This window comes from Phaethon aethereus (assembly GCF_964289735.1).
Source record: "Phaethon aethereus genome assembly, chromosome: 7".
Lineage (NCBI taxonomy): Eukaryota > Metazoa > Chordata > Aves > Phaethontiformes > Phaethontidae > Phaethon > Phaethon aethereus.
This window is the reverse complement of record NC_138583.1, coordinates 4,153,653-4,181,089: the sequence shown is the minus strand read 5'-3', so window position 1 is coordinate 4,181,089 and position 27,437 is coordinate 4,153,653. Positions and strand designations below refer to the sequence as shown.

Genomic DNA, 27,437 nt, shown 5'->3' with positions numbered 1-27,437 from the left:
TATGTAAACTGCTGGCTCACGTTTTCAAGGTTAAGAGCCAAATTCACCACAGAGGCTGAGAAGGAAGACGGTTTAAAAATTGGGGCTTTTGTGGAAGTGGAAAAACAGGCTAACAAACACGTGGCAATAACCTGTTCCCCAGGGAAACACAAACTGTGCCCACGGTTCTCAACAGTAGCAGGCAGGCACTCTGGAAAAGCAGGGAGTCGAATGTCTGGAAACTGAGGAATACGAACTGGGTTAATTCAGCCTTGCCTAGAAGGGAACCCTCCCACTGAATCATCCCGCCCTTAGCAGACAGACAGCTGCGAGGAGGACTCTAAGCGAACAATCCCTGCCTTTCCATGCGGATCAGAGGGGCGATGGTGAAGGGAACACCACACACAACACCGCTGTTAGTCGTGGCCCTGGTCTGTATTTTGTCCTTTTTGGTTTGGGTTTTGTTGGGTTTTTTTTGCCCCTGTAACACTCACAGACCTCAAAAATTAATAGATTCCCTTCATGAAAGGGGGTATTTTAAGGGAACTAAAAGCATGTTTGTTTTGTCCACAGCTGAAACACTGGTGTAGTTGAAGACTGAACCTGGAGTGTTAGTCAATTGTAAACGGTAGGAGACATGTGCATTTTACACAAACTGGATACGCAAGAGACAAAGGACGAGTGTGCATCATTCCAGCTCCGATAAAGTGCACGGCCTTCGGAATTCCTGTCCCCGCTCGTGGAGCCATTTATTGGATACTGCAATGACATAAAGGTACTTGATCACTGCACCTGGTGAGCCCGTGCTTCTGTTTAAGCTACATACAGGCGCTTGGCCAGCTTTCAGTTAAGCACAGGATTATCTTAATTTTTCTAAGGTATTTTAATACATGCACACACAAATGTACAGTTAATTTAATAAATCCAAGAGCTGCCCAGCTACAAAAGACTATTAAAGTAGATTTAGTATTACTTGTATTTCATATATATATAATAGAAATTATATAGTACATATAATTTTATATTACATATGATTATATATTAGATCTATAATTATAATATATCATCATCTCTCCATCTACATCAGGTTATATATATAGTAGCATATATAATATGTAGATTTAAAGCAGATAGACAGAAATCTATGTTGTAAAGGACCTAATTGCTGGCCGCTTTTTATTCCACCATGAAGTCTAGAGGAAAAAGAAACCCAAGATAACCCACTGACAAAGCACCAGAGCAGGTCACGGGCAGCACGAACAGCGTGAGGGGAACTTACCCCATTTGTTTCCAACTAGTACTGGGCAGGCCGCATGCCGCGTGCTGTAATCTCCTTCTCCGCTTGGAAAGAGGTTGTACCAGAATACAGCTGTTCCCTGGAAAACACAGTGCAAACCCTCAGCGCTTTGCTCTGTGCGACACCTGCTTTCACACCAACTTAAGGCCAAGGCAAAGGTATGTGTATTTGTACTTCAGATGCTCCTTTTACACTGACAGTTCTTTTCCCTATTCTGATGTTTGCTTTCCTATGGAATGACTCTCCTTTGCCTCATTCTGTGTGTATATACTTGTCTGTTAACTTTTTTTTTTTTTAAACTCTCAGCCAATTTCGTTCAACTCCAACCAGTTTTAGAAAGCAAGATAATTTACTAAAAATGAGCAGCAGCCCAGCAAAGACAGACCTTATATTCCTGACCCTTCTGAGGGACAAACCGTAGCAGGAGCACAGTTTCAGGGAGAATGCCCTGCGGCTGCCTCAAGACTAAACCTACTGACAGATTTGAGCATTTTCAAAATGTGTTTTGAAATATTGTAATGTTTTGCAAAGTGTAAGCATTAGAAGCAGTCAAGTCCAAAAAAATGTAACTTTGCATTAGCATGTGGAACATCTGAGGCCCTCGGAATCACTGTTACCACTCCAGTCACTTCACTTAATTGTAAGTAGCTCTGTGCTCTAATCTTCTTTAGAGCAATTCATTTTAAAGCTGCTTTTTAACCGTTTATACACGGGTTATAGTTTTGAGCAGGGGGAGAGAGGAGCGGTTACACTGGATAAAAACCCCCGCTTACCTTTTTAGGCCAAACGCTGGCTCCTACTTCAGGAAAGACAGTAGCTCCCCCTGCTGACACATCGCTCATCTGGAAAGGTGGGGAGAGGCGCAGGTAAGTTGCAAGCCGTCACGTTTTAATAAAACAGAATTAGGTTACTGAACAACTTAATTTCTACCTCCCAGTTAGCGAGCAAAGGCTGTGTGATCAACAGCCTTAACTAAGGCTTGAAACCCACCCACGTTGTTCAAAGCGCGACAGCCAGCCTTGTCCCTGAACGTTACACGCTCAAATGTTTTGGCAAAGAGCACGCTATAAATACCCCTGCAGCTATAGAAATGAAGAGAGACAGTCAAATCATTTAAGCTGACGCTCACCTTTGAGGAAAAACACATCCTCTTAAGGGCACGGGGAAGAACCATTACTTAGGGGTAAGAAGATACCCTGTACGTGTGACCGCTAAGTTAGTGGCTGCCTTCATTTGCAAGTCTCTTACATAAAAAAATGTAATGAAAGCCTTCAACCGTATAGAATAATATGCAGTGATGGGTATTTTTGGCACTAGCACCTGAGAGAAATATATCACTTACATAAAACAACCAAGTAGCAATTCTGTTGCCTGTTCCCAATTCCTTAAAAGCATCTGGCTCATCTTTCTGTGAATAAAAGCAAGCAGATTTAATAAGCATTTCATTTGGATTATTGAGAGGAGCCAATGACATACAGCTGCAGAGCCAGCAGCAGCGAGAGTCATACAGAAAAATTAATTCAACCCCTCCATTTGGAAGGAGGGGAGAACGCAATATGAGTGTATCCATTAATTTAAATAAACCAGGCATTTTAAAATTCTGTAGGACAGCGAAGGCATAAGCCCAAATTGCTAATGGGTAAGAACAACTCTACTGTCTGAAAACAAGTATATAAATCCTCTTCACAGCCACAAACATAATTATTTAATTACACTCACTTATCCCCTCTTGTCCTTAGCACAGATGAGCATGAGCAAGGGCAGCTCGTGGGTCCTGGGCTCACTGGGAAGCGCACTGAGAGCAGAGCTCGCTGGCTCCGAGCATGCCTCGAGTCCCCTGTCCCGGCTCTGGCCGTCCTGAGTGCAGGAGCTTGTAACCGGCCAGCAAAGGAGCCGGGAGATGCATTTGGGTAACGAAGGGGGTTTTATCACTTGATTTTGCAATAAGGAAAAGCATCTCAATGGTGTCACACCTCACAGCCCACGCCCTGTGACCACAATTTGTGGGCACTAAAATTTTGGTAATCATTACTCCAGCAATTAATTAACCCATGCATTTCCGAACAAAAACTGTTAATCATTTGCAATGCTGTTTTGGGCATGTGTTTACAGAGCAGGGATTCTGATTAATGGTTGGGTGGCTTGGATTCACAGGGTAAGGTTAAGCTGAAGGTGTTAAATCACACATAAGTATGCCCAATAAATAACCAACTGAATTCAGCAGCATTATTTCCAGCAGTCTGCAGTTTAAGCTGGAATAGAAAGAGGTTGGGAATTTAAATCACTTCACAAAAATACAGACAGGGAGACAAGAAGACCTTGGGAGGCTTCCTCCAGTTTCAGCACTGTGCTAGCACTGAGCAGGTCCACTACACTACCAGAGCACTTTGTCTTTTCAGGTTTTCTTCAACAGCATGCAAGAGACCTGTGTCTCGGCTCTAGGGACAGAGGTTCCCTCTCCGCATCGCAGGCCTATCGAGTAAGCCACGATGCGAGTTTTTCCTACGCTGCCTACAATGCTTTTCCCATAGAAGAGGGCATTGAGCTCCCACACCTATCAGGAGCACAGAACATACGCTGAGGTTTTGTACCGTTTAGCTGTCCATCCTTCAGTGATTTCAAGCAAAACTCAAAGAATATTTCTAGATGTTTCCTTGAGTTTAGAAGCTAATGCCCTTTGCTCTGTTAAGAACTATCCATCATCTCCTTAGAATAGACTCTTTTTTTTATAAAGTATATTTTTGCAGAAAAACCTCATTACTCTGTAATGCCCAAAATGTTTATCAGTTCAGCTGGTGCTTTAGAGGGCTTTCTCCACTAACGTAGATTAGAGAAGTTGAAGAGCTGCACAATCTAATGCCCATTAGAGAATAAAAACGGTGCCACAGCCACGAGGCCCAGGCTTCACCGGGTGACTATCTCTCCTCCATCTCTTTACTTGCCCGTGCAAAGTCAAAGTGGGGTTCATACTGTCCACCCACTCCATAATTTGCCACCTGAAAAAGAGAACACACAGTGCTTGTGAAGAAGAAAGAGGTGGAGACACAAAACAGGACTTACCCTTCCAAAATCAAAATGAGGCTCATACTGGCCTCCTACTCCGTAGTTGGCTACCTACAGTGAAAGGAGAAGCATAAAAATCTAGTAAAGCAGTATTTTATCCAGACAAGAAAGGGCAAGAATTTGACTATCACCTACCAACCTTTCACAGATGAAGTTTAAAAATCAGGCCCCAGGACATGACAGGTCCCTCCCAGCTAAACGGTACCGTACGCAGCAAAGCCCCGCTGGGCTGATGCAGATAGCTCTGACCTTGCCCAGGCCCCTTGGCAGCACAGAGCCAGAACCTGACTCTGCGCTTGAGGGTCTCAGCCCTTCAGCAGCCTGCCCTTGCCCTTCTCAACCTGACACCAGCTCCCAGCAAAGCTGCAGCTGGACCTTCCCTTTTCCCTTCCCCAGGGTCAGCCTTCCCCAAAAGCTCTTCTGTCCACCCCCAGCCAAACCATAGGGATGTGCTCCCATTTCTAAGGGCTCACTGCTGTCTGATCTAATGACTTTCGGGTCACAGAACCTGACCACGAAACTTCTGCCAGCCTGGACAGCCCCAGGCTCCAAGGAGCCCCAAGATGTTTGGCTACAAGAGCAGCAGCACACCCAGGGCTGGCACTGCAAGATGCAGTGGATGCTGGGCAAGAAACACACTACTCTCCCAGGGTAGAAAAATACTTTTCTTCTATAGAAACTTTCCAGGTTATATTCTCTTCAAATAGGCCATCATTCAAGTTTAAATCACTTTTTGATCTCTAGGTCAATAAAGAGGATCCACTGTCCTTTTTGATGATTCCATTTTTTTTTCCCACCTCTTCTATGTATTCAATTGTCAACCAGATGCTGGGCATTTTATCATCAGGAGTCTTGATGGAGTAGCACAGCAGCACAACAGCTCTTGGGAACCATGTTCTAGGTGTCCTGCTTTCAAGGTACTAACACCTTCTCAGAATCTGTGAGGCAGCTGTTCATGTAAAAGCCTCCTCATGCAAATGAATAAAAGCAAGGACTTCTAAAATAAAATTTACCCAAGGTGCACATACAGCCAGTCTCTCCCACATTACAGAGACACCAGGCACAGCATTGGCCTTCTAGGACCAAGGGTGGGGTGGCAAATCTACACAGCCATTCTCTTCCCCCTCTCCTTAAGTATCAGCCAAGCAGCTAAACTATCACCACAGCAGCAGAATTTGACCCTGCAGCAATGAAACTCGGTTTTATTAGTATAAACAAACTACACATCCACTTCAACAAAGAGCAGCAGTCTCAGTTACTACTGTTTCCCTCTGGCAACAGAAAGCCATTTCACACTAAAGCGAGTGCTACTCTGCAAGGACAACTTTGTTTCGTCCTCCCCGTAAAAAACCCACTCATTCTTCCCAAGGCCTGGAATCAAACCGGCCATCAAATTAGCTGCCCCTGGGTTGAAGGAGCTTTTCGCGGCCACCTCACCAACGCGTGCACGGCACTGCACACGAAGCCATGCGAGATGCAATACCCATCGCTGTTCAGCACTGTGCTTGTCCCTGACGGTTTACCTGTAGCTCCTCTGCTGTGGAGACATCAAGTCCTGTTAGGTCCTGTATCCTCGTGTTAATGCGCGATACCACGGGGCTTTCGTATCCAGACAACCAAGCACTATGTGGAGGGGGGGGGAAGAAAGATTAATAAAATACAGTAGTAGTAGGCAGTAAGCTAGCAGAACAGATGCAACATTTGCAATTACTTTGGACTTGAGAGTATTTTTTTCATACTTTTCAAGAATTTAGTAGGACAATCAGAAATACTTCCAGGGCATTATGAAGGCCTGCATTCGGTAAACATGTTTTCTAGAAAGAACACACACGGCGCTGGTTTAAGGAAGCTCTAAAACTAGAAGGCCTCCATTCCCATACTGGCCTACTACGTGACTGAAGAAAACACTCCAAACAGTGAAATTTCCTTCAAGCTGTTCTCTAAAGCAGGCACAAAACAGTTTTGCTCTTACCCATTCCAAAGAGCTAATTTAGACCCCGCCTTCGATGCGTTTTGAAGCAACACTTGGGAAAGGAAAAGGTGAGGCAATGTAGCGTACGCAGAGTCTACGTGATTGTAACTCAGCTCTTCCACATAACGCAACGCGCTTACAGGCGAGCGCACCGTCATCTGTCCTTTCACATTACTTACCTGTGCAGCGATACTAAAAAATCGTTACAAAAACAAGTAAATAACACATAACATTCTTTACTATCTTCCCTGTTCAACTATTTCTACCAAAATGGCCTATTACAAATTTGGTATTTAGCACCTGTTTCAGGTACACAATGATTTTTAAGGGGGGGTGGGGAAACCAACGCACAATTTAGGGGTTTTTTAAATATAAACGTGAAAGGGCAGCCTCACAGTTCCAAAGGCATCTTCAAAATGTCTGCCTCCTACTGAAAATTAGAACTTTTCAGCTAGAATTACTGTTTTTAAAATAGTTGGCAAACGAGTCGGCAGAGGAAGGTATGAACAAGTGGAGGAGCGGTTCTAGAGGAGAATCGCTGCCTTTGCCCAGACCCAGCGTAGCATTTTCTACTCCAAGCGGCTGCTCCTTTTTGAAAGCCGCACAACTGGGAAGCGGCGATGTCATCCAAAAGCAGCCGCATACCCGGAACAGCGGTGTTTGGCAGAAAAGGGCGCAGCCTTAGTACATCCCTACTGGACCCTTACTGGCCGTGAACACATCCAGTTGCTTATATGGAAGCAAAACACACGCATTTCATCTCTTTATAAAGTAAAAGTTCTGTTCTTTTTGGGGAAAAAAAAAAACCCCAAAAACACAACACAAGACATTTCATCTATTCAGTCGTCTTTTTTTCTTTTTAAAACCACTCATCTGCTCACACGCTGCTTGTTGTTCTTACTGCTTTCCTCATGCCATTCTAGCCGGTGCCCCTTCATTGTACCTGCTCCTCTCTTCCCTCTCTTGGCGTGCTCACTACCTACCTGGTCCTCTTCTCTATTTACCTTGGCAGTCCTCTACTAGTGGCTAATGCGGATGGTAATATTGATCATGGGGGCCCTGTTTTTTCCCCTTTTTGCAGGAAGACAGACGGAGGCAGCTAGCTCTACCTTTTTTCTAGCATCTGCCTCAGCTTTTTGGGCTCATCAGTGCTTCCTGCTGCTTTTACAAGATGGTTGTACAGAAATACCTATGCCCAGAGCCCAGCCGCCAAGTACGGCGTAGTATTTTTCTACTCAAATGAACTTTCACGGCTATACTAAATCAAGGTTGTTTTCTTTAGTATCAAATTTGTATTAAAAAAAAATACATACCAAAACACTTTGCACAGGAGGAACAGTAGCATGACACGTGACACAAGGCACTGACACAGGTTACAGAATCTCTACGAGCATTCTTTTAAAGTGACAAATAAACCATAGGTAAAAGAAGTAAGATTTCTCAAGACAGACTTGCACAAACACATACAAAGAGTCACCCACTTCTGCACAATGTTAGTATAAGGAAGTGTTATAACGCAACCTCCTTGGAGTCAGGAGAACACAAAGACCACTTCTATGAAGCGCTTCCCAAAAGAAAAGCAGCTATGCAGCCACATGCTACGCAGCCACGTTGAACAAGGTAACACTCACAAGCCACCCTAACCTACTACACAAGAAAAACCCCAACACAGCCCTCGGGCAAGGCCATCGAGCCTCCACAGCGCAAGGCTCTAGCCACCTCTGTCCAGTCTACCACAAAGGCCTTAACAAAGAGGAAAAAAAAAACCCCACCCAAAAAAACCAACCCCAAGCATTCTTACTGTATTGGTTATTTAGAATTGCAATGAATGCTTTGACTATTTCAACAGGGAGAATACTATACGCTTTCACGAAGTAGAAGTACTATACGTATTTTAGAAAGAAAATTAATTGCCCAAGGATACAAAGAAACTCTATGAAAGGTGGAGGAAATCAGGAACCGAAACCCTATTTCAAGTGCCAGGCTGTCTGCTGGTTGCTGAGCAAGACTTAAGGGGAGGGGGCTGTAGTTCTGAATAGTTTCCTGTGAAGAGTTACGGCGTGATTTAACCGTGTAAGCATCAGGAAACATGCTCCAGCAAGGGCAGGGGGCTCAGGAGGGCCTGCGGAGCCCTGCGCCCACTGCTCAGCCTCAGAGGTCTCTGTGCCTGCGTGTTTAGGCAGCACAAGGGCCTTCTGTTACCTCAGGCCTTGCAGCGTACCGAGCTCTCCTACACTGTCCTCTCCTGTTGCTAGTCTCGGCCTTGGTCCTTTGCTGACATCAAAGTAAGCGTGTGCCCAGCTTAAGACTGTTTACAGCAGGTATTCCTTCACAAAAAGGACTCTCTTTTCCTGCCCTTGTCTATCAGAAAAAAAAAAACCAAAAAAACCAAGGGGGGTTCCCTCACCAGTGGCATATGTGATGCAGAATTAACAGCCTTAAAAGTGTACTCAGCAAACTTATTTCATAGTCCAAGGTTCAGCATGATGCAGTAAATGCACACAGCTCTATTCTTCAATGTACATTTGCTAATTAAGTTGTTCATCTGACACATTAACTTGCATGAACAACATTCTGTCATATTTTTAACTGGCTGACACTTGTGACTCCACCACAAGCAGAAAACTTACTAACAGAAAGGGACAAGCTTATCTCTTGGGAAGTCATTAAGCAAGGCCGTTTAAGACATGGGTGACTTTACTTTCTGGAAGATTTGGTATTTCCGTAAGCCGGAACTGCCAGACTACAAAGCAAATAGCATTAGGGCGTCCCACTTGGCTTGGTATAAAGACACCCATGAACTAAGCTAGGATGGTACAGCAACTGAAAGTGTTTCAATAGAGTGCTGAATTCCTTAATTTCTTCTTCTTCAAGCTGAGATCTGGCCTTTAACAACTTTTATATTCATTACAAACAGCTAGTGGTGATTACATTTCCTCCCCACCGCCCCTTAAAATTCTGTATCTTAGAGACTTTTAATACCACAAGATTTATATGCAGAAGTAAATTTAGACTAAGCAGTATTTTAGGAGAAAACCTGCTGACTGTCCAGCTTTACCTGACCGTGACATACAAGGGCCTTATGTGCCCCAAAGCTCGTTTCCAACTGCGCTAGTCAGTCCGGTACCAGACATTACAAAGGCCACGTCCTTAGCCACAGCTACACCAGCACTGCGCCAGAGTATTTCAACGCTGCTTTTCAAACGGTCGTTGGTCACACAAAATACTAGCACTGATGTTTAAAATTTTTCTAAAATGTACTTGGTATGTAAAAAGTATTGGTAGAGTGGCAACAGGGTGTGAATGAACGCACAGACTGGTATTCCTGAAGTGGAAACTTTATCATCATATGCTACAAGCTCCGACTGGCTGCTGGAAGGAAAGCAGGGGGGAAAAAAGGCAGCTTGTTTCAAAGCCGTGTCAGAGTGGCCGAGTTTGCTCTGGTACTGCACACAGCACGGCTCGATGGTGCTCCTCGAACTGCTGGCGAGGTGCCCCCTTTATAGAGCTTGCCACGTACTGCAGAGCGAACAGTAGTCCTCTCAGCGAAAGGAATGCTGTAATTTAGAAGCGCATTCGCTAGGAAAGAATGTTTGAAGGGGGAAAGCAGTCATCTATTAAAAAAATAAAGCAAGCATTTTTTGGTTTTCAGGAGCAATGATTCATCTGGACTCCAGAGCAGCTCAAACAGCTCCAAGAGAAAGACATTTCTACCAGAGGTTCTGGAAGAGAAGGTCAGTGATCTAGCGTTAATAACATGATCCTTCTAAAGCAGCCTGGCTTGGGGTCTGGGCTTTTGGGGGTAGCTTTTGCCTCTACTGTAGATTTAGGTGTCAAGTTCTCGTTTAAAGTACATACATCCTCGACAATCTGCACATAGGGGAAGGCAAAGGCAACGGGAAGCATGAGAAGGGGAGTCCCTCCTCCACCCTCAAAAAATCGTCTTCACAACTTCGCGATGCGCTGCGCCCCGTTTACTTGTATGTTTCTTTGCAATTCCAGTTCCCAGCGAGATGTGGAATTCAAAATCTTTGCTCAGTAAAATCTGATTTAATTCAGTGACTTCCTTCGGTACGTTGAAAGGCCGTCCCAACGTGCCACCACCTTTTTGAGCATCAAACCTTTAAACGTTTAAGGGTCTCATTCACCAGGGACAAGGCATGAGGCTCTATTCCAGGCTGGCAGCACACCACACCAAGGAGGCAGCAGCACTTCGCAGACAACGGCTGCCCTTCTGCTTTATCAGAGAGTCCCTAGGCAAGGTACAACACACAGTTAATTCCAGAGTAAAGCCCTAGGAGAAACAGGGATTTTGTCATGTCACGAAGCCAATGAAGAAGTGATGGCAAACGGGATCTGGCTGTGCTGTCAGCTGCACACATTCAGGAGGGAATCGGCTTTTAATGACATGTGTTGCCTGGTACTATTTTTTGCTGAGCACTATGGCATCTGCAGTAGTGTCAAGGCATAACACTTTCCGGTAATGAAAAATCAAAACTCTAAATAAAAACTCCTCTTACTAAGGATTGTCTGTTTAAATAGAGGCCAATTATGCATCTCAATTTCAATTAGCAATCTGGTCACCGTCTCTAATTCCTATTATTAGCACATCAAATCTTGAGGGTATGTTCAAAAGGATTAATGAGTTTCTTCAGTAAATGCCCCAGAGCGGTCTGTGTCACAGAGGACAAATCCCGAGACTGAATAAATGCTTTCTTTAAAATACACAGTCACAGACAACCAAGGTAGAGAAGACATGGACAGACTTTAAAATTAAAAAACAAAAAATGAAAATTCAGTGCAACACATGTCAAACGGGAAGATGCATGTTCCTGAAGCCGCTATGGAGGGGGGGGCCTATGGAGGCAGTTTTAAGGAGCAAGCATGTAAGAGCTCAGCAGAGAGTTTCCAAAGGACTCGCACTACCTGCACGCGCTCTCCTGAGTACGTAGACCTGCGTGCTGCTGAAGGTGCAAGGCGGTCTTCAACTTGCCGCTACTTGTAACAAGCGTGGCTTTAAGGATCAGACTTCAGCTAGAATGGTTTTCTAGTTTCCGTGAGAGTTACAATCATTCCTGAGTCAATCAACTTCTCGTGATCCAGTATTCTGCAGCACTTTTAGCTTTTTAAAGACATTCATAGCTAAATAAAAACCCTTAAGCTACTAGCTACTCTAAATTTTGGTTTTTTGGTTCAAAAGAAGCTGAAAGAGCACTGGTTTTCTATTAAAGCAGCAACACTTTTCAAGCATTTAAACCAAGGGAATTCTTTAAAATTATCAACTAGCTTAATTTGCACTATTCCCACAAATTACAGCAGCTCATCAGTGCCTAGTTTTAAGCAGCAAGTACCAGTAACCGAAGTTCAGTGGCAGAGGTGAGCTACGCAGGCAGCCTTTTCCGCTGTTAGTGTAAGCAGAACCCCGCGCGGTGCTAACCTTTTAGTACGTTAGTACTCACAAGAACAGCCATGCTAAGCAAAAGAGGGCACTTCTGTCTCAGCTACCCCTAACATACAGAGCTACTTTCTATCTCAGCAGACAGCTGGCTTTGTTAGAGGACAGCTCAGTTCGCTTTAGGCCATTCTCTTTCTTCTACAGAGAGACTAAGAATATGAGAGTTATGCAAAATCCTTATTTGCCCCACGTTTAGAGACGAAGCAGTACAGTCCCAGAACAGACTTCCTCGGAGTGGGTATACCTCTGGAAGACGTTCGTTCCCCTTACCTCTTAGAGACTCTGTAATGTGCTGTGGTCAGTTTCCCAGTCTCAGGGTCATGAACAGTAGCACGGCTCAGCTACAAAAAGAGAAAGGACAAGGGCTTACCCACCTAGCAGGCTGCTTTTTTGCCAAGCCACAGGTGTTTGAAAGGGTTCCGATTGGTCTGGATGGTATGCAATGCTCTTAAATTAGCAATGTTAGAAGGGCAACAGAAGCCGTAGCTGCCATGTCCGAATCAAAACAAATTGGTTGGAAAAATTTGGTTAGATTGTCCTTTCACTTTTTTCCTCCTTTTTTTCTTTTTTCTTTTCTTTTTTTGTGTTTTAAACTAGAGACTTTCTGCAAATAATTTACGATGCTGAGTTTCACAGACAATTCCTCTTCACCCAGAAGTTTAACTCCTTTCAGAATTTTGGCTTAACGCTGACAGGAGGTGTCCCAACACTAAAGGATGGTGACCCATCTTTAATCACCACTACTAAAACCGGGGGGGGGGGCGGGTGGCGGGCAGGAGGCAGGTGGTTTCTTTTAGAGCCAGCCAATTTTGGAAGACATGAGCTACATTCAAGACCTGTAGTACTTAATAACTGACAAGCTGGAAAGAACCAAGAGCCCAGTGAAAACGAGCTTGCCTTCTGCCAGATTTGTGTCAGCAGGAGGTAGAAGAACCCAGACAGGAGAACGGGATTATCTCGAACAATGAAGCACTGTGTGACTCACGAACGCGTGTCTTGCACGTCACTCCAGCGGTCACGCATGGTAACAACTTACAGCATCCCTTACACGTGTAAAGGCACTTCAAGCTATCGGCTAGATTTTACAAGGAAAGGGAGGACAATTTTTGGTTGGTGAGAAGAGCAAGGGGAAGGGAATACAGAAAAAATATAATAATCTAGATTCTACTGAAGGTTTTGTAGCATCACATATTTTTCACACTGATTGTAGAGACCTGCTTCTTGTACAGCTCATCCTTTGAGAACACACACTGAGAAGGTGACCAGAAAAAAAAAAGAAAAGGGGACAAAAAAGAAACCAAAATACGCCCCCGGAACTTCCGGCTGAAGGAAAAGACTGAGAAACTCAGCAGTAACAGCCTGTTACAGATCTGCATGTAATAAAGCGGTGGACTACAAAGCCAAAGTTGTCTTTTTAGACCACCTCTTTTTTCCCCATAATGAGCAGAATCTACACACTCATTACAGGCCCAAAACATCTGGCATAGAGCTCTCTTACCTTTTGCTAATTCTGTAATGTGCCGTCTCCAAGGCTCCCGTTATGGGGTTTGAAATGGTGGCTCGCCTCAGCTGTGAAGCGAACCATCAGAATAGTTGCATTACAAAGCACATACTGCATCACAGCAATCCGACCATTCAGAAGCCTAAGGGGAAATGTCACGCAAGCCGCCACGCAAGCCACCCCCGTTCACCTTTTGCGGTGGTTTTCCTTTTATGGAGGGGGTGGAAATTCATAAAGCAGTGATAGGGAAGGAGAGGGAATCTCCAATTTTACTAAAAGAGAGTTCTTTAAGGGTTGGGGGTTTTTTGTTTGCTTTTTTAAACAGAGCATTAGAGAAGATCGAGTTTTCCAGGAGGGAACGTTTCCATTTCTGTAGCAGGAAGAACAGCCATCTGAATAAAGTAAACTATAAGCTTTCGATTCCTTCATACTGCAACAACTGCTGGAAGCGGCACAACGTTACGGCATGTGCACAATTGGTCCTTTGTTAGCACTCTGTCCTGTGCATGTACGATGAGTTTTACAGTCAAACTGAATCCAGGCAGTGCTGCCATACTGTATAAGCAAAAGAGGAATAAAGTCCTACCCTTCTGATACTTTCTATACCAAAAGCAGCGCTGAACTCCTTTAACGCCGACTGCCAACACAAACTAATTGCTTAGCCCATGGACGCATTTACATTGTATTCCTACGCTACACAGAGCAACAACTCTTGGTTCCAGGCCTTCCTTTCCCTCTGCTGTGCTCCGTTTACTTGATGCCCTTCGTTCAGACTCTGACTTGGAACTTTACGCGTGCCTTTTAACCTCGCTTGTGTAACCATCAGACGTTCTCCATCACTCGTGACTGGAAAGCTGCAGTTGCAGAGCCCAAATTTTGGAAGAAGTTCCACATTTTGGCACTCTAGGCACAAAATGGCCTACCAAGTCCTACACCAATTAGAAGTAGTATTTTTCTACTGTTAAAATAAACTAGGGAAATCAAGGCCTCTCCATGCCTACTAACAAGAACATGTACTGGGAACTCTTGACATGCTGCCCCTCCTCTCATCCCATGCAGACGCATATAAGAATCAAGGCACTGACTATGATTCCGGCGAGACTCCCAAAGCCGAATAATAAGGCTTCATCCCAGCAGCTCATGCCACCAGAGCAGCAGAAGCTGGGCATAGATTAGACAGCGCTGTCCTCCGAGAGGCGGCGATGGTAACTGCCCCAGCATTGGGAAGAAGGGAGATGAACCTTTCAGTCTTAAAAAACACAATCCTCTTGCTACACTCGTTACTGAGCCCCGCAAGGCCTCGGCCGTAGGAAATACGTGGAACGCTAACAGCATACAGATGCTTCTGCAGTAATGAATCTGCAAGCCTTTACCACAAGCCAAACATTTGATAGGAAAACAATTCTCTCTGCAAGTTTAGAAGTTAAAATAGCCACACTTCCAAGATCCATACAGGTTTTTATTTTCAGTGCTAAGACTTATTTCTACTCCATAAAGAAGTGGTTCAGTTATATTCCACAGACATAATGCCAGAGCTTTTGCAGCAGCAAAGGGGCTTAATCATCAACAGACAAACAACCGGAGCTCTGATTTTTAGCCCTGCAGCAGGGCTGCCTGACAGGAGAGCAGGAAGAGATGTTTTACAGGTGAGCGAGGAGAACTGCTTGTAGTTCTTGCCCACAGTTCATAACGTTACCTCAGAAATACAGCGCATCAGTCTTTAGGAAGCTTTAATATCACCTTTAGGCTACGCAGTACTCAGTGCAGTGGCCAAGGACAGCCTCATCCTCCACGTGCCCACGTATAACCCAAAGCTGGTTTACTTCGCAGCAGACCGAGCTAACCTTTTGTCCTATACTTAATGCACTTACTCCCCTAATTGTCATTTGCTCAGCTCTCCCTGGACTAAAAGCCATTTAGGCTATAAACAAAGCAAGCAAGCAGGAAAATTGTATTTCCCCAAGTTTAAATCTTATTCTAGAAGTTAACTGGTAACTCACGGAAAAACATAAATCAGTTTAACTAACTACATCTTTGACGCACACCTTGAGATGCAGAGTCACACCAACTGGGTGCAGAAGGCTTTCTGTTTTGTCTTGGACACTCCTGTTTGAGTGTTGAGCTGCCCTGGAATATTCTGGATTCAGAAACATGAACCTTGGGATCCAGCTTCTGAAATAGGATTTGATGAGCTGGAATTGTGACTAAAAAGCTGAGTACCAGCCATTAAGTACTGCCTTGTTAAAGCTCTTTCGTCTGCAAGTAACTGCAAAGCCTGGGAGACAGAAGTCAGTTTTATACTGACTGGAGAATACAACCGTTCATTCTTGTCTATACGATCGTGCGGCATTCCAGGACCACAGCACTCGTCTCCCTGTCACAACTTTGGCAAATACAGAATTAGAAAAGAAAAAAAACAACAACAGAAAACAGAACAAAAAACAGATGGCAGGTATACTTCAAGGCAACCCAGCTGCACAACGTTTGTTTTCTGTCCTAGAACATTCTCCTCCTCACCTAAAACTGCGGGCAGTGAACTTGTGTCTGCTGGCAGAGCCTGACAATGCTGCACTGCTGCAACCTGGCTCTCTTAGTTACACAGGGTTTCCAGCTTCCCCACTGTCTCCTTCAAGAGTACACCACCAAGAGTGGTGAGAAAAGCCACGTGTGAGCCCACTGTGCGCACGTCAGCATTCAAAAGGAGACAGAATCACACACACTCACACAGAAAACTACACACGGAATTTAAGATTCCGAAAGGCAAAGAAGAATGAGGCATTTACCCTTGGCTTTGCTAGTTCTTTCACGGTTTCGATCTCTTCATCGGAGATGATGTCAAGGAAGCGAACAATTCGAGGTTTGTCCCACTCATCTTCCTGTTTGACAGGGCCCAGTATGTACCTAGGATTCCTGTTTCCGTCATAGTAGCGGCAGAAGAGTCTTTTTTGTCTCCGTGGAGTCTGAAAGCAAAGTGGAGCAAGAGATAATCAGAGAACTTCCCTAGGACATTAACATCTTGAAAGAAACAGAAGATCTCCTGAGAACAAGAGACAGGAACAATTCACTTTCCTTACCTTAATGTTATTATGTTACACATTAAAGAGATGCTTTTAAGTTTGAGAAATTAGTACTTTCACCACATTAACGTTACCCTGTAATACTGCACACCAAGCAGTACTTTACACAGTCCTATTAAAAATAATTTTATCACTGAAACAACACTCCCATTCAATTCCGTACATAAATCTAAACTTCCAGCATCCTTATGCAATTAATTACAAATATGTAGCGCATTCAAGTTAGTCAGCAGTGCCTGTGGCAGCATTACTTTTTTTCTACTGGACAGACCGAAACGGGGAAGAAATCCAACACACGCTAATCCTCAGTTCTACACACTCAGCCAACTGCTATAACAACTTCCCTGCTTTCACACCATGCAGAAATTCTTGACATTGTTTTGTTACGGTTGGTTTCATACAGTTGAAAACAGTCTACTCCACTTTACCATTTTGAGACCCTCCCCACGGCACAGCATTTCATACTTCCTTCTCTCGGGCAGGTAATCCTTTTTCTTAACCTCAGTTTCCTTCTCCATCTGGTCTTCTGAATCCGTGCTGGACTTATTTGCTTCTTTTTCTTTAGCCATGATGTACTCAAAATATTTCATGTTCCCGTTTGCTCTTTGATGTTCAGGATCTATTGACAAAGAAAGAAACAAGCATCACTGGCAAGTTTCCAAATTGCAAAGAATTATCCAGAAGAGGCTATTTACAAAAAAAAAAAGAAGGAAACAGATGCATACTACTGTTTCTCAAATAGAAATTAGAAACATCTACTCTGGTTTGAGAGCATTCACAGGATAGTTAGAACGCCAAGCTAAGCTGGGAGTGATGCTAGCCTGCAACATGCACATATCCTCACTCATCTGCAGGAAAATACACGTTGCGCTCTCGGAGCTAAGCTCAACTCGTTCACAGTAAAGAAACTGCTTACTGCGAGACCCGGATCCTCAGTACGCACAGGGGTCCAAGCACTAAGAAAAAGGGTTTGGCCTTTCCAGCCAATCTGACCAGAGAGGGAGAGACAAGGGAATGGGACGGGGAGAGAGCTGGGACAGCATGACTGGCCTTAAACCTAAACACTGCCCTAATTCCTGCCTAAACATAGCAGGAATTAAGACTTCCAGTGACAAAGCTTCTAACAGATCATTAAACTTGCAGAATTTGCTTCAGTTCATTAACAATGGTTCTCACTAGCCTTTACTGGATTAGGTTTAGTTCTCAACTTCCCACAGCATCCTTTACACAGTCAATCAGTGGGGTGTTTACAGAAGCATAAACACTTTTCGTATTTCATAAAACGGACAGAGTCTTAGCTCGCTGTGTTGTGTTCTGTGTTTCTTATTTTTCCAAGTTTTTCATCTCAAGTATGCTGACTTTGCATTTAAATGACCTGCAGAGATTTTGGTATTGCCAATTTAGTTTCACATTCATTAATTTTGTTCTTGCCTATACCTAAGGGGAAGTAATCTCAACAGAGGAAAGTAAGACACGGTAAGACAACCAAATTTCAGGGTGTAACAACCAAGATGGGTAGATGGTTAGAAGCCAACCGTGACAGGAGGCACGAAACACTTCAATGGAAAGGAGCAATCCTTAACCATGACACTTTGTGACACAGTAGTTTAGAATGTAATTGCCCATTAAACCAGTAGCAAAATATGATTTACGGTGATACAAGTCTGATTTTCCTGGAAGCTATACCAAGAAGTTAATGGAAATATCAGTAATAATCCATTTCAAAACGCACAGACAAGTGCGAATATCGGTAAGACTGCACTCATCAATACAAATCCAGAGCTATCACCTGCTCAATCACAGAGCTAGATCCTGCTGAGCTGCGGATCTCTTTCACATACCCAGCTCCAGAAGGCGTTTGGTGAGCGTCATGGCTTTGCCCAGATCCCCCTGCTGATACACAGCATAACTCAGGTAGTCCAGAATGTAGACCTTATCTGCAGAAGACACTTCACCCTCATCCAACTGTTTCAGAGCTTGCTCCATCCAGAGCTCTGTGTGGTAGTAGTCAGCTTCAGTGTATGCAATCCTTCCCAGCTCAAAGCAATCTTCAGCTGTTAAAAAGGATTTGTGCTTCACACCTGTATTTAAAACAAACCAAATGGAATTTACACAGAATTCTGAACCTGTCTTCAAGGTCGCATTCAGTTATTTCTTATTCTTCACAGCACAGTTTATTTCTGTTCACGTTGCGGTCTTCAACATACCCCTTCTGTGGTGGCTATTTGTTGAAGCCTCAGTTTAAGTATCTACAGCCTGTAAGTCCTTGGCAGAACACATAGGCGGTTAGATGCAGCTTTCCGTTGCCAGAACGCCAGCAACTAGCTAAATGTCTTTACCATTAGTGGAAAAATGAAGTAAAACTTCGTTCTTCAAAACCCCAAACACTTTGAGCAAGAGCAATAGTAAGTCAAATACGAAGTTTCAGAAATCTCTTTCCAAAGACATTGTATTATCACTTTCAAAACATTATTGAAGCACATCTTGTTAGCGACAACTTAGCAGGGGAGGGGGGGGGAAAAAAAAAAAAAAAAAAAAATCAGTCAGTGAATTCCCAGCTGCTCAAGATTTTTTGAAGTCAGTCATTTTTAGAACCACTTGAAGAGACCTCTGAAAGATTAAAGCACTAGTAAGCAAATTACAGATTCCTATTTTTGCCACTGTAAATTAAGGCCCAATGAAAAACCAAATTTAATCTTGTAAAAAGGAAATAGGACCTGCCAGTTTTACAGCTAAAATTACGTTCCTGATTACATCCTAATACATCCGGAACGTCTAACAGCAGCTCCCACAGCTGCGTTGCAACAGGGGAATTCTTCTGCCGAAGACATGCCTTAAGAGGTTAAATAGCTGAAGAGAGTCCACAAAAAGCAGTATCCCACAGAACAACTTTGTTTCGTCTCACTAATTAAACACCTTGCGGTCCATCCTCTGATGGCCAGCAATTTCAGTTTTCTGAGCCTGAAGCTGCAAACTCTACAATAACATGAAGATTGGGGAAGTGGGTGCGGCGGTGGTAGAGTGCTCTCAGACAGAGCAATCCTCTGGAACGGGTAACGGCTTGCAGAGCCATAGCCTGGTACATTTAGAAGCAACGTAACACCCACACATGAAAAGGCAACTCCTAAAAGGGTGCTTAAGACAGCAATCATCAAATTGGCTTGATAATTAATATAAAGAAACAGCCCAGCCTATAATGCCAGAAAGAGTTAATTAATAAGCTATATGACAGTAGTTAAGATTCTGATCAAAACTTGGTGACTTGGCCAAACAGAAATTCCCTTGGGAAGGAAGACGAGGAGCACAAACAAGTGACTGCATGGGATGTTGCTCTCTGGAGCTCTGAAGAGACCAACCTGCTCTCTTTTACACTCTAGAACTTTCACGTTCTGCAATTACAGAATCACAGAATCCCTAAGGTTGGAAAGGACCTTCAAGATCATCAAGTCCAACCATTAATCCAGTGCCACCATGTCCTGAAGTGCCACATCCACACGTTTTTTGAACACTTCCAGAGATGGCAACTCCACCACCTCCCTGGGCAGCCTGTTCCAATGCTTGACCAAACACTTCCTTACTTACACTTCATTACACACAGTCCAGACAGCTTATTGCTTCAGAAGCAGCAATAATCTAGTCCACCCCAAACACTTCGCCTCATACTTTTCTGCTGTTTTAAGAAAACAGTAACGAACTTCTTATTGCACTAGAATGAATCTGTAGGTCTTTGAGGCAGTCTTGAACTAAACCCAAAAGCAAGGTTATACATCATAACACATAAAGCCAATTACCCTTAATTTTATTAGGCATCTGACCACAATGAATGCTTGCAAAAACACAGATGGATTGTACAGAGTTGATTTTTTGCCAGTTAGCACAGTACTATTTTCAAACAGAGAAAACAAGGAAAACTCAGCAGAGAAAGTGTCTTCTAAAAAGAAGGAAGCACGTCTTAAACCTACTAAAGATTACCTCAGGTAATGCCACATAAAGCTCAAGTCTGTGTATGTGCTCTGTCTTTTGTTTTTTTAGTTTGAGCTTAAACTTCATGGTGCGTATAAAGAAACTTAAGTCACTCCCAATCTGAAAGGCCCATCTTAGCCATGGGAGGGAAGGAGATAATAAATGATAGAACTGTTCTGTTAAAATGCATTACATTGTGCAATAAAACTAGGTATCTGCCAGCGCACAACTACTTCAACACAAAGAAAATAATGCCCACCCAAGCAAGATTTCATTGCTATTGATTTTTCATTAAAAACTATTAACACTAAATTATCTTGGCATAACTAGAAGAAAGATTGCAGACTTCAACTAAAGAGAAATTTTTTGGATCCAGCACAAGCGGAAATGAGCATGTCAGCAGAGTGAGGAGGATGACAGGACAAAGGATAGTCTCAATTCAGAACAAAACTTGCGTTCTGTGCAGTGTGTTTTATCCACGTGCACTTAGGCAGCGCGCTGGCAAAAGCAAGCCCACCAGCAGGGAAGCCACATAGATGTAGCTTCCAAGAGAACCTCCATAGGAACAGACCAGACAGCATGCCAGAGCGGGTCAGCTCTTCCTGCGTTCCTCTTCACCAGCACAGCCTGAAGCAACAGGTTTCTCTCTCTTGAGGTGTGGCAGAATTAAAACTCACACCTACGTCAACCTATGTTCAACAACCCACATCCTGCTACTTTTCATTAATTATTAGCCAAAGCAAATGTTACCCTATTGTTACCTTCACACTATGCAGTTACAGGTGGAACAGAGCCAAATTATCCGTAAACAGCATACTTAGTAAAAGTCCACAGTGTCTTCTGAAAATAACATCAATGACACTTACCTGGAAGATTCCCTCTGGAGAGGGTGTCTGTATCCAGATTATACGTATCTTGAAGCCGCAAGAGGGCTTTTGCTGCACCAGTCTGATCTTCATCATTGGGGAAAAACTGCCGCTGGATAGTCATATTGGAGATAAAGCCTGGGAAGACAGGGAAACACTTGGCCTCCTTTGTCCCAGGAATTCTGTAAACACTATGCATGAAATGTCTCCCTACTCCAGGGAAAGCTAGCGTTTCAGGAAAGGCCATTTATAAGTCAGGAAGAGCTATTAGCCCTGCAGAGCACCAACAAATGCCGTAAGCTTGTTTCTGAAGGACAGGAGTATCCTGTTGGTTTCAGGCAGAAACTATTTTTGTCTTAACAGGTTAAAAAAAAAAAAAGTTACATGGAACAAAAAGACCACCCCCACATGGAGAACATCACAGATAATATATTGGTACTTTTCGCAACCATTCCACTCAATCCACCTTCGAAAGGCTTTTCATTTAATAACATGGAATTTACAAATAATTTTGAAGAGGAAAAAACCAAAAAGCGCTAAGAATAGCAGTGCATTGATTAAGTATGGTCAATAAGAAGATGAAAAACAAAAATGGTGATGTCTAACTGCAAACAGCTTTTGACAAGACTTGAGGCAACTAAGCAGCCACTTATGAACCTGCTTTCTGTGGACATTAACATATTTTCATAGAAAATTGGAGAAACGCACTAAGTTAACAAGTTTTCTCAAGATCCATGTTGAATAGTTAGGGTTTTTTTTTTTTGTGAGAAGAAAGCAAAGGAACAATCAAAGAGAAAAACTTGAGGGTTTAAAGGCTTTTTGAAGAAGCATCAGGGTGATGTTTATGGAACAAAAGAAAAGCAGGTTTTGTAAAGTCAAAAAATATTCCGTCTAGGAACTGTTCCCCAGTCATTAGAGTCTCATGTAATCATCTCCCCTGTTATGAAAGGTTCCTGCTCCTCTCTGGTGAACGCACACACCCCCACTGCTATTGCTATTACTTGAAGGGCCCTGCTGCGGAGCTCGTGCATTACCCCCTCTTCAGTGGGAGAACTGATGCTATTTTTCCCCTCCTGCTTCTGCACAGTCAAGAAGCTGTTGGGCTGTTTACGCTGATGAGGGAAACAGAAGTCCAGAAAGCCAGGAGGGCAGAACCAGCATCCTGGTACACCCAGCCACCAAAAGGAACGGCATCAAAGTCCACCATGAGGGCCTCAGTTTGAACTGGCGTTTTCGGAAAAGTAACTTTTCTACTCAACAAACTCTTTTGTCCCAAGATCTAGAAGCACAACAAGCTTTACAGGGACAATATGATGTTTGTTAAGTTCATCTAATATCCACCAGCAGAAAACTAAGCAGCATGACCAAAAGCAGACAAAGTATAGTATGCAACGCTCAGCTGCAAAACCATCCAAAAAACAACGAACTGGCCAAATTCGTCATTTTTGCCACACTTTAGTAGTTCTTTTTAACTATTCAGACCTGATAACACTATCATTTTATGGAAAGGTGTTCCTCCTTTAAAAAGATACCATATCCTTTCACTCCCTTCCATCCTTTCTTCTGCTGCACTATACTTCCCCCAGTATTTTCCTTTTTCCTGCCAATTTTCTTAAAACAAAACAGTCCACTTTTTTCTTCTTTTTTTTTTTTTTTTTAATTCAGATGACAGGCTTAAGATGCACTGGTCCAGATTTTTGGCTAGCAGGTGAAGAACCTTTTCTGTTGGCATATTCAGTCACTCACAGCAACACGCAGGAAGCTGAATGTGCTGAATCCTTATCACAGACTAACCCTGGGTCTTTTTTGAAAGCTCCATTTTTTTATCTTTTTGTACTACAAACCTACACCTCGTATTAGTTAGTTGTTGAGATGGATTCTCACAGGTCAAATATAATCGTCCTGGCTTCCTTGCTACTAAAAGTCAACTATTCTGTGTCCAGTTCCCTGCTGAAGAGCTTTCACTCTCACAGAGAAAAAGAGACAGCAAAGCACTTGGTTGCTACACTAATTCAGTTCAGTTCCACAAACGCTCAGGCTCTGCCAACATTCAGGTTTTGAACCATCACGCCTTAACAACTCTGGGCATTATCAGCAGCAATAGCACTTGACCACACTCAAAGACAGCCCCCACATGTCTTGTACTCAGAAGGGTTTCGTTCCCTTTTTTCTGTTCAGTGGAGTTATAACACTTAAGAGATGAAATTTCCTCATACACTAGTTTGCAAGAAGGAGGAAAGTACATGAAGCAAGTCCTGATCCCCTGCAAAATTTAAAGCATCCAAGGAGGTTATTCAGTTTAAACATAACAGTTTTCCCCAGTTTTTCTTAAGCTCAAATTATAGCACACTGAGAGCAAAATGGCAGGTCTTCTAGGATTATTTTCTATGAGGGCCCCTCAAAAGCAGACTTACAAGTCTAACTCAATCCACGACATGGGAAAGACGTAGTCAAGTAAAGGCAATTATAATGTGGTCCTTGTTCTCACTACAGGCACACTTACCATCTGACATGTCCTTCAGAACCAGGCTCTCCAGCTCACCCCACTCTGTGTTAAGCCGTTTCATCAACTTGAATGCATTTACAGGGTGTCCCAAAAAGCCCTCCGGGTCTTTCGTAGCAGTATCTGTCAGCTGATCCAATTTCTCTGCCCACCTACAGTAAAAATATACATTCATTAAAGTCTCTTGTAAAAGTCTGCCAATGCACTATAAAAAACAATTTCAAGCTACTCAACAGTCTTTGCTAATAAAAAAACCAACTTTTAGGTTATCTATATATAAAACTCTCCTGGAAGGAACAAAAGGGGCTTTTTTATTCCCACCCCCCCCCTTTTTTTTTTTTTTTTAAATCTTCCTGAGCTGCAGCCTAAATCTTGTGTTGCTCTTACAGTCTCTGTTGGAACACCGCTGAACGAACGCCTTCCTACAAACACCAAATGCAGTATGCCAGCAGATCCACTATCAGTTTTCATGCGGGACTAATCAAAAACAAAGCTTTACCCACATTTTTGCTTTTTTATTTTTAAATGCACTTTTTTCTAAAGTTTACAAAAAGGTAGTTCAAATACAGAACGCTTGTCTCCAATAATTTTAGACACACACTCTTAGATCCATGACAAGCCCTATGCCTCCCACCACAAAACTACCTTCCATACTCTAAGCCTGTATTAAGAAAGATGTCTTTCTCATGCTCCCAAATGACGAGTCCTTATCGACTTTCTGGTGCTACAGCTCTGACTCCACAAACCTCTTTAACTCTGCCAGGGACATAAAGTCACTCACAACTCCAGTGCACTCTGAAACAAGCACACCTTTCAACAGCTATTGTTGTTCATTTGTCATTTTAATGGAAACATCCAGGGAGCCTGCTCCAGTCTCAAGGCAGCAAGCACATCACTCCTGCCATAAGCACCTGCGCTGTGCTACTACATGCCTGCAAAATAACCAAACTTCCCCTCTCTATCCAAAACAACACAGATCTAGAACATGAAGATGTGTAACAACACCCTGAAAACAGGATAAATTAATATTAAAAAAGCCACACCCCACAGAGAATACCAAACATCAATGCCAATATAAAACAAATACAAAATCTGTAGCCTGGAGGGAACTCTGGACACGAGCCAGCATTCAGCTTGTTGCAGAATTCGACACGCTAGAATTAAGTTTGCCCGCTTTACCTGAGATGAGTATATATTTACAACTGTTAAAGGTGACACTTGTTTGCATTCACTCTTCCCACAGTGTCTTTAGTTGTTTTCCTATGCTCTGACAGCCCCTGCCTGGGTTCTTGCCAGCAGCAAAGTGACTGATGGGGTTCCTTCCCAAATGGAGCGCCCTAAGTGCTCCCATGGACCCGCTCCAGCTTCTAGCAGGCTGAAGACTGAAGAAACTAGGTTCAACACATTGTGCATTCACATTGTACGCGGTCAAATACAGCGTACATTTCCCACTGCATGACTATCAAACTTAATGGGTATCTGAAAGTCACCACAATCATGAGCCACAACCACAAGGCCAACATGCCTTTCAAGTATTTTCTGCTTCACAAAAACCTCCACCACAAGCCACCCACAAGGTGCGAGCCATCCTCCGCATTTCAGTGAATTACCAACTTGCACTGAATTTAAGTCAACACAAGCTACCGATATCCTTTAGCCAAAGTACAGAGCCCAACAAACTCAGACAATGCTGGCATTTTTTTCCAGGTTCTTCTATCTCTCCGTGACAGTCATTTTAACTTTTCTGACCTGACAGCAAGCACCTCTATTATAATAAGAGCAGAGTTGTGATGCTTGTATCATAAGCCACATCTACACATTTTTGGATGTTGGCATGCTCCCATCTTAATTTGTAGCTATAAAGAATATACATTTATAACATTCCAAACCTGTGAGCAGTTCCAACTCTGTATTTTAAGTGCTAAAAATACAGTCCCACAGAAGTATCTTTCTTCCTGGATGACAGGATGTAATACACAAAGGCTAAAATAAAATTAATGCATCTATCTAAAAGTGTTTAAACATCCTCATGACAGATTTATACACATTTTTGAAAGCTGGGAAACCATCCTTTCAGTGATACAAAAATTTTTATTCCTAGCTCAGATAAAATCTGACATATTGGGCTCTGGTCCTCGCACCTATAGAGCGGAGAAACATAGTAATGGCAATGGTCAGGTTTCCTGTTATTTTCAAACACAGTAAAGAAGTTTTATTTTGCTTTATTTTACTTCTAAATCTAAATATAGCATGTAGAAAGAGACTCTGCTCTTGTAGTGGGTTATTACTATTCATTGGTTAGCCACTCACGACTGATACAGCCACACCAACACTTTTTAGAGCTTTAGAGTGTATCATTGCAGTCCTTCTCATGCTCATTTGGAGACTTCTTGGGTTTTAGCTTCCACTAAGCAGACTGTTATTCCAAGAACTACATCCCCTTGGGAATTACATGCAAGCAGGAGTCCCAAGGTGAAGGTATCATGCAGAAAGTGGGTGGATTAGATTTCATCATCAGAAAGCTGCATAAAACAAACCAGTGGCTTGGAGATAATAACTTAGGACAAAAACCCGACAAAAGCTGCTAGTTTAAGCTTTGCCTCAGAGGAAAAATTCCACAAATTTAATCAGCCTTGGGAGGCACTTTTTACATACGGGTGGACTCAAATTATTAGCATTATGAAACAAGCTGCTTACTTTTTGATCTGTTCCAGCTTGCTTTCTTCTGCTTTGATGTAATCTTTCAGTGACACCACCAGATCTTTTTCTGTGTTAATTAAGTCTGTCATATGACCTAGAAAACAAATGAGTTTGGTTAGACAAAGAGAAACAAGAAAACTGAGAACTGAAAATTAGAGGCGTTCTTCCTCTCTTCTACTTCCTTCCCCTCTACAACTCTTTCTTCCCCAAAGTCCTTCTGCATTTGCTTAAATAGTCCTGAAGGAGTATTTCAGTAAGGCCTCTTGCCTTTTTTTTTTAAGGAGAAAATCTCATGTTGGACCAAGCTTGTTGCCATGGAAGTTAATGTAATATCACATATTTATTATTAGAACTAATTTAGGATTCATTTGGAAAAGGAAGTAGGTTGCGACAGAGTAATCTTTCATTTAAGCATATGTAATGTAGAGCAAATAAAGACAAAGCTAAGACAAAGACTTCAGGTTTGATATACAACACTAATCCAGTGTTTTAAGATTACTTGCATAACTTCAACAGGTCTCCTAACAGACTCTGTTATTAATTAATATTTGCTTCATTTCCTGCAAGGAGACAGCTGAATGGGATCATCATGAAGTGATACAGTTCACATCTTCAGCTGTGTCACAGGCCATCAGAACCCAACACTGACATGCTGGTATCATTAGGTACCCTCAACAGCTGTTTTGCTTGCTTCTACATATGTGCAACAGTCCACACCAAAGTTTTGTTTAAAAGTCAATACCTATAAGAATACAAAGCCTAGCCTGGGTCATTAGACTAACTGAACTGACTTAACTCAAAGCATGTTTCTCCCAAAGAAGGAAGTCAATCAAGTTGTAAGAACTTGCAAGTGGATTTAGTTCTGTACCAATTAAAGCCCCGCTTGCCATTAACATATCATTGCAGAATCAGTTTTGAGAACCATCAAGAAATTCTTTCGGTTATGCAGCATATACACCAAAGCATGTCTCACCAATGGAAGTGAAGAAGTCCGTATGGGCGTAAGAAAAAGGCAGCAGAAGTCCAAGGGCTACAGTATACCAAATCTTGTTGAATGCCAT

General features: G+C 42.9%; 1 protein-coding gene across 4 annotated transcripts; it reads right to left on the bottom strand.

Annotated features, from left to right (window-relative positions):
* Positions 1–667: 667 nt before the first annotated feature.
* Positions 668–27,437, bottom strand: P4HA1 (prolyl 4-hydroxylase subunit alpha 1; the record flags this gene model as incomplete). Of its 4 annotated transcripts, none has more annotated exons than XM_082002572.1 (14): positions 668–738; positions 1,259–1,355; positions 2,050–2,118; positions 2,619–2,684; positions 4,337–4,390; positions 5,863–5,962; positions 13,265–13,335; positions 16,051–16,227; positions 16,773–16,963; positions 18,186–18,425; positions 21,174–21,311; positions 23,677–23,828; positions 26,374–26,470; positions 27,350–27,437. In XM_082002572.1, 14 exons carry the CDS (start codon positions 27,435–27,437, stop codon positions 668–670), a joined length of 1,611 nt encoding a protein of 536 aa, XP_081858698.1. The 4 variants fall into 4 exon arrangements, with proteins under 4 accessions (XP_081858698.1, XP_081858697.1, XP_081858696.1 ...); XM_082002571.1 differs by lacking the exon at positions 4,337–4,390 and adding an exon at positions 4,219–4,272; XM_082002570.1 differs by lacking the exon at positions 13,265–13,335 and adding an exon at positions 12,037–12,107.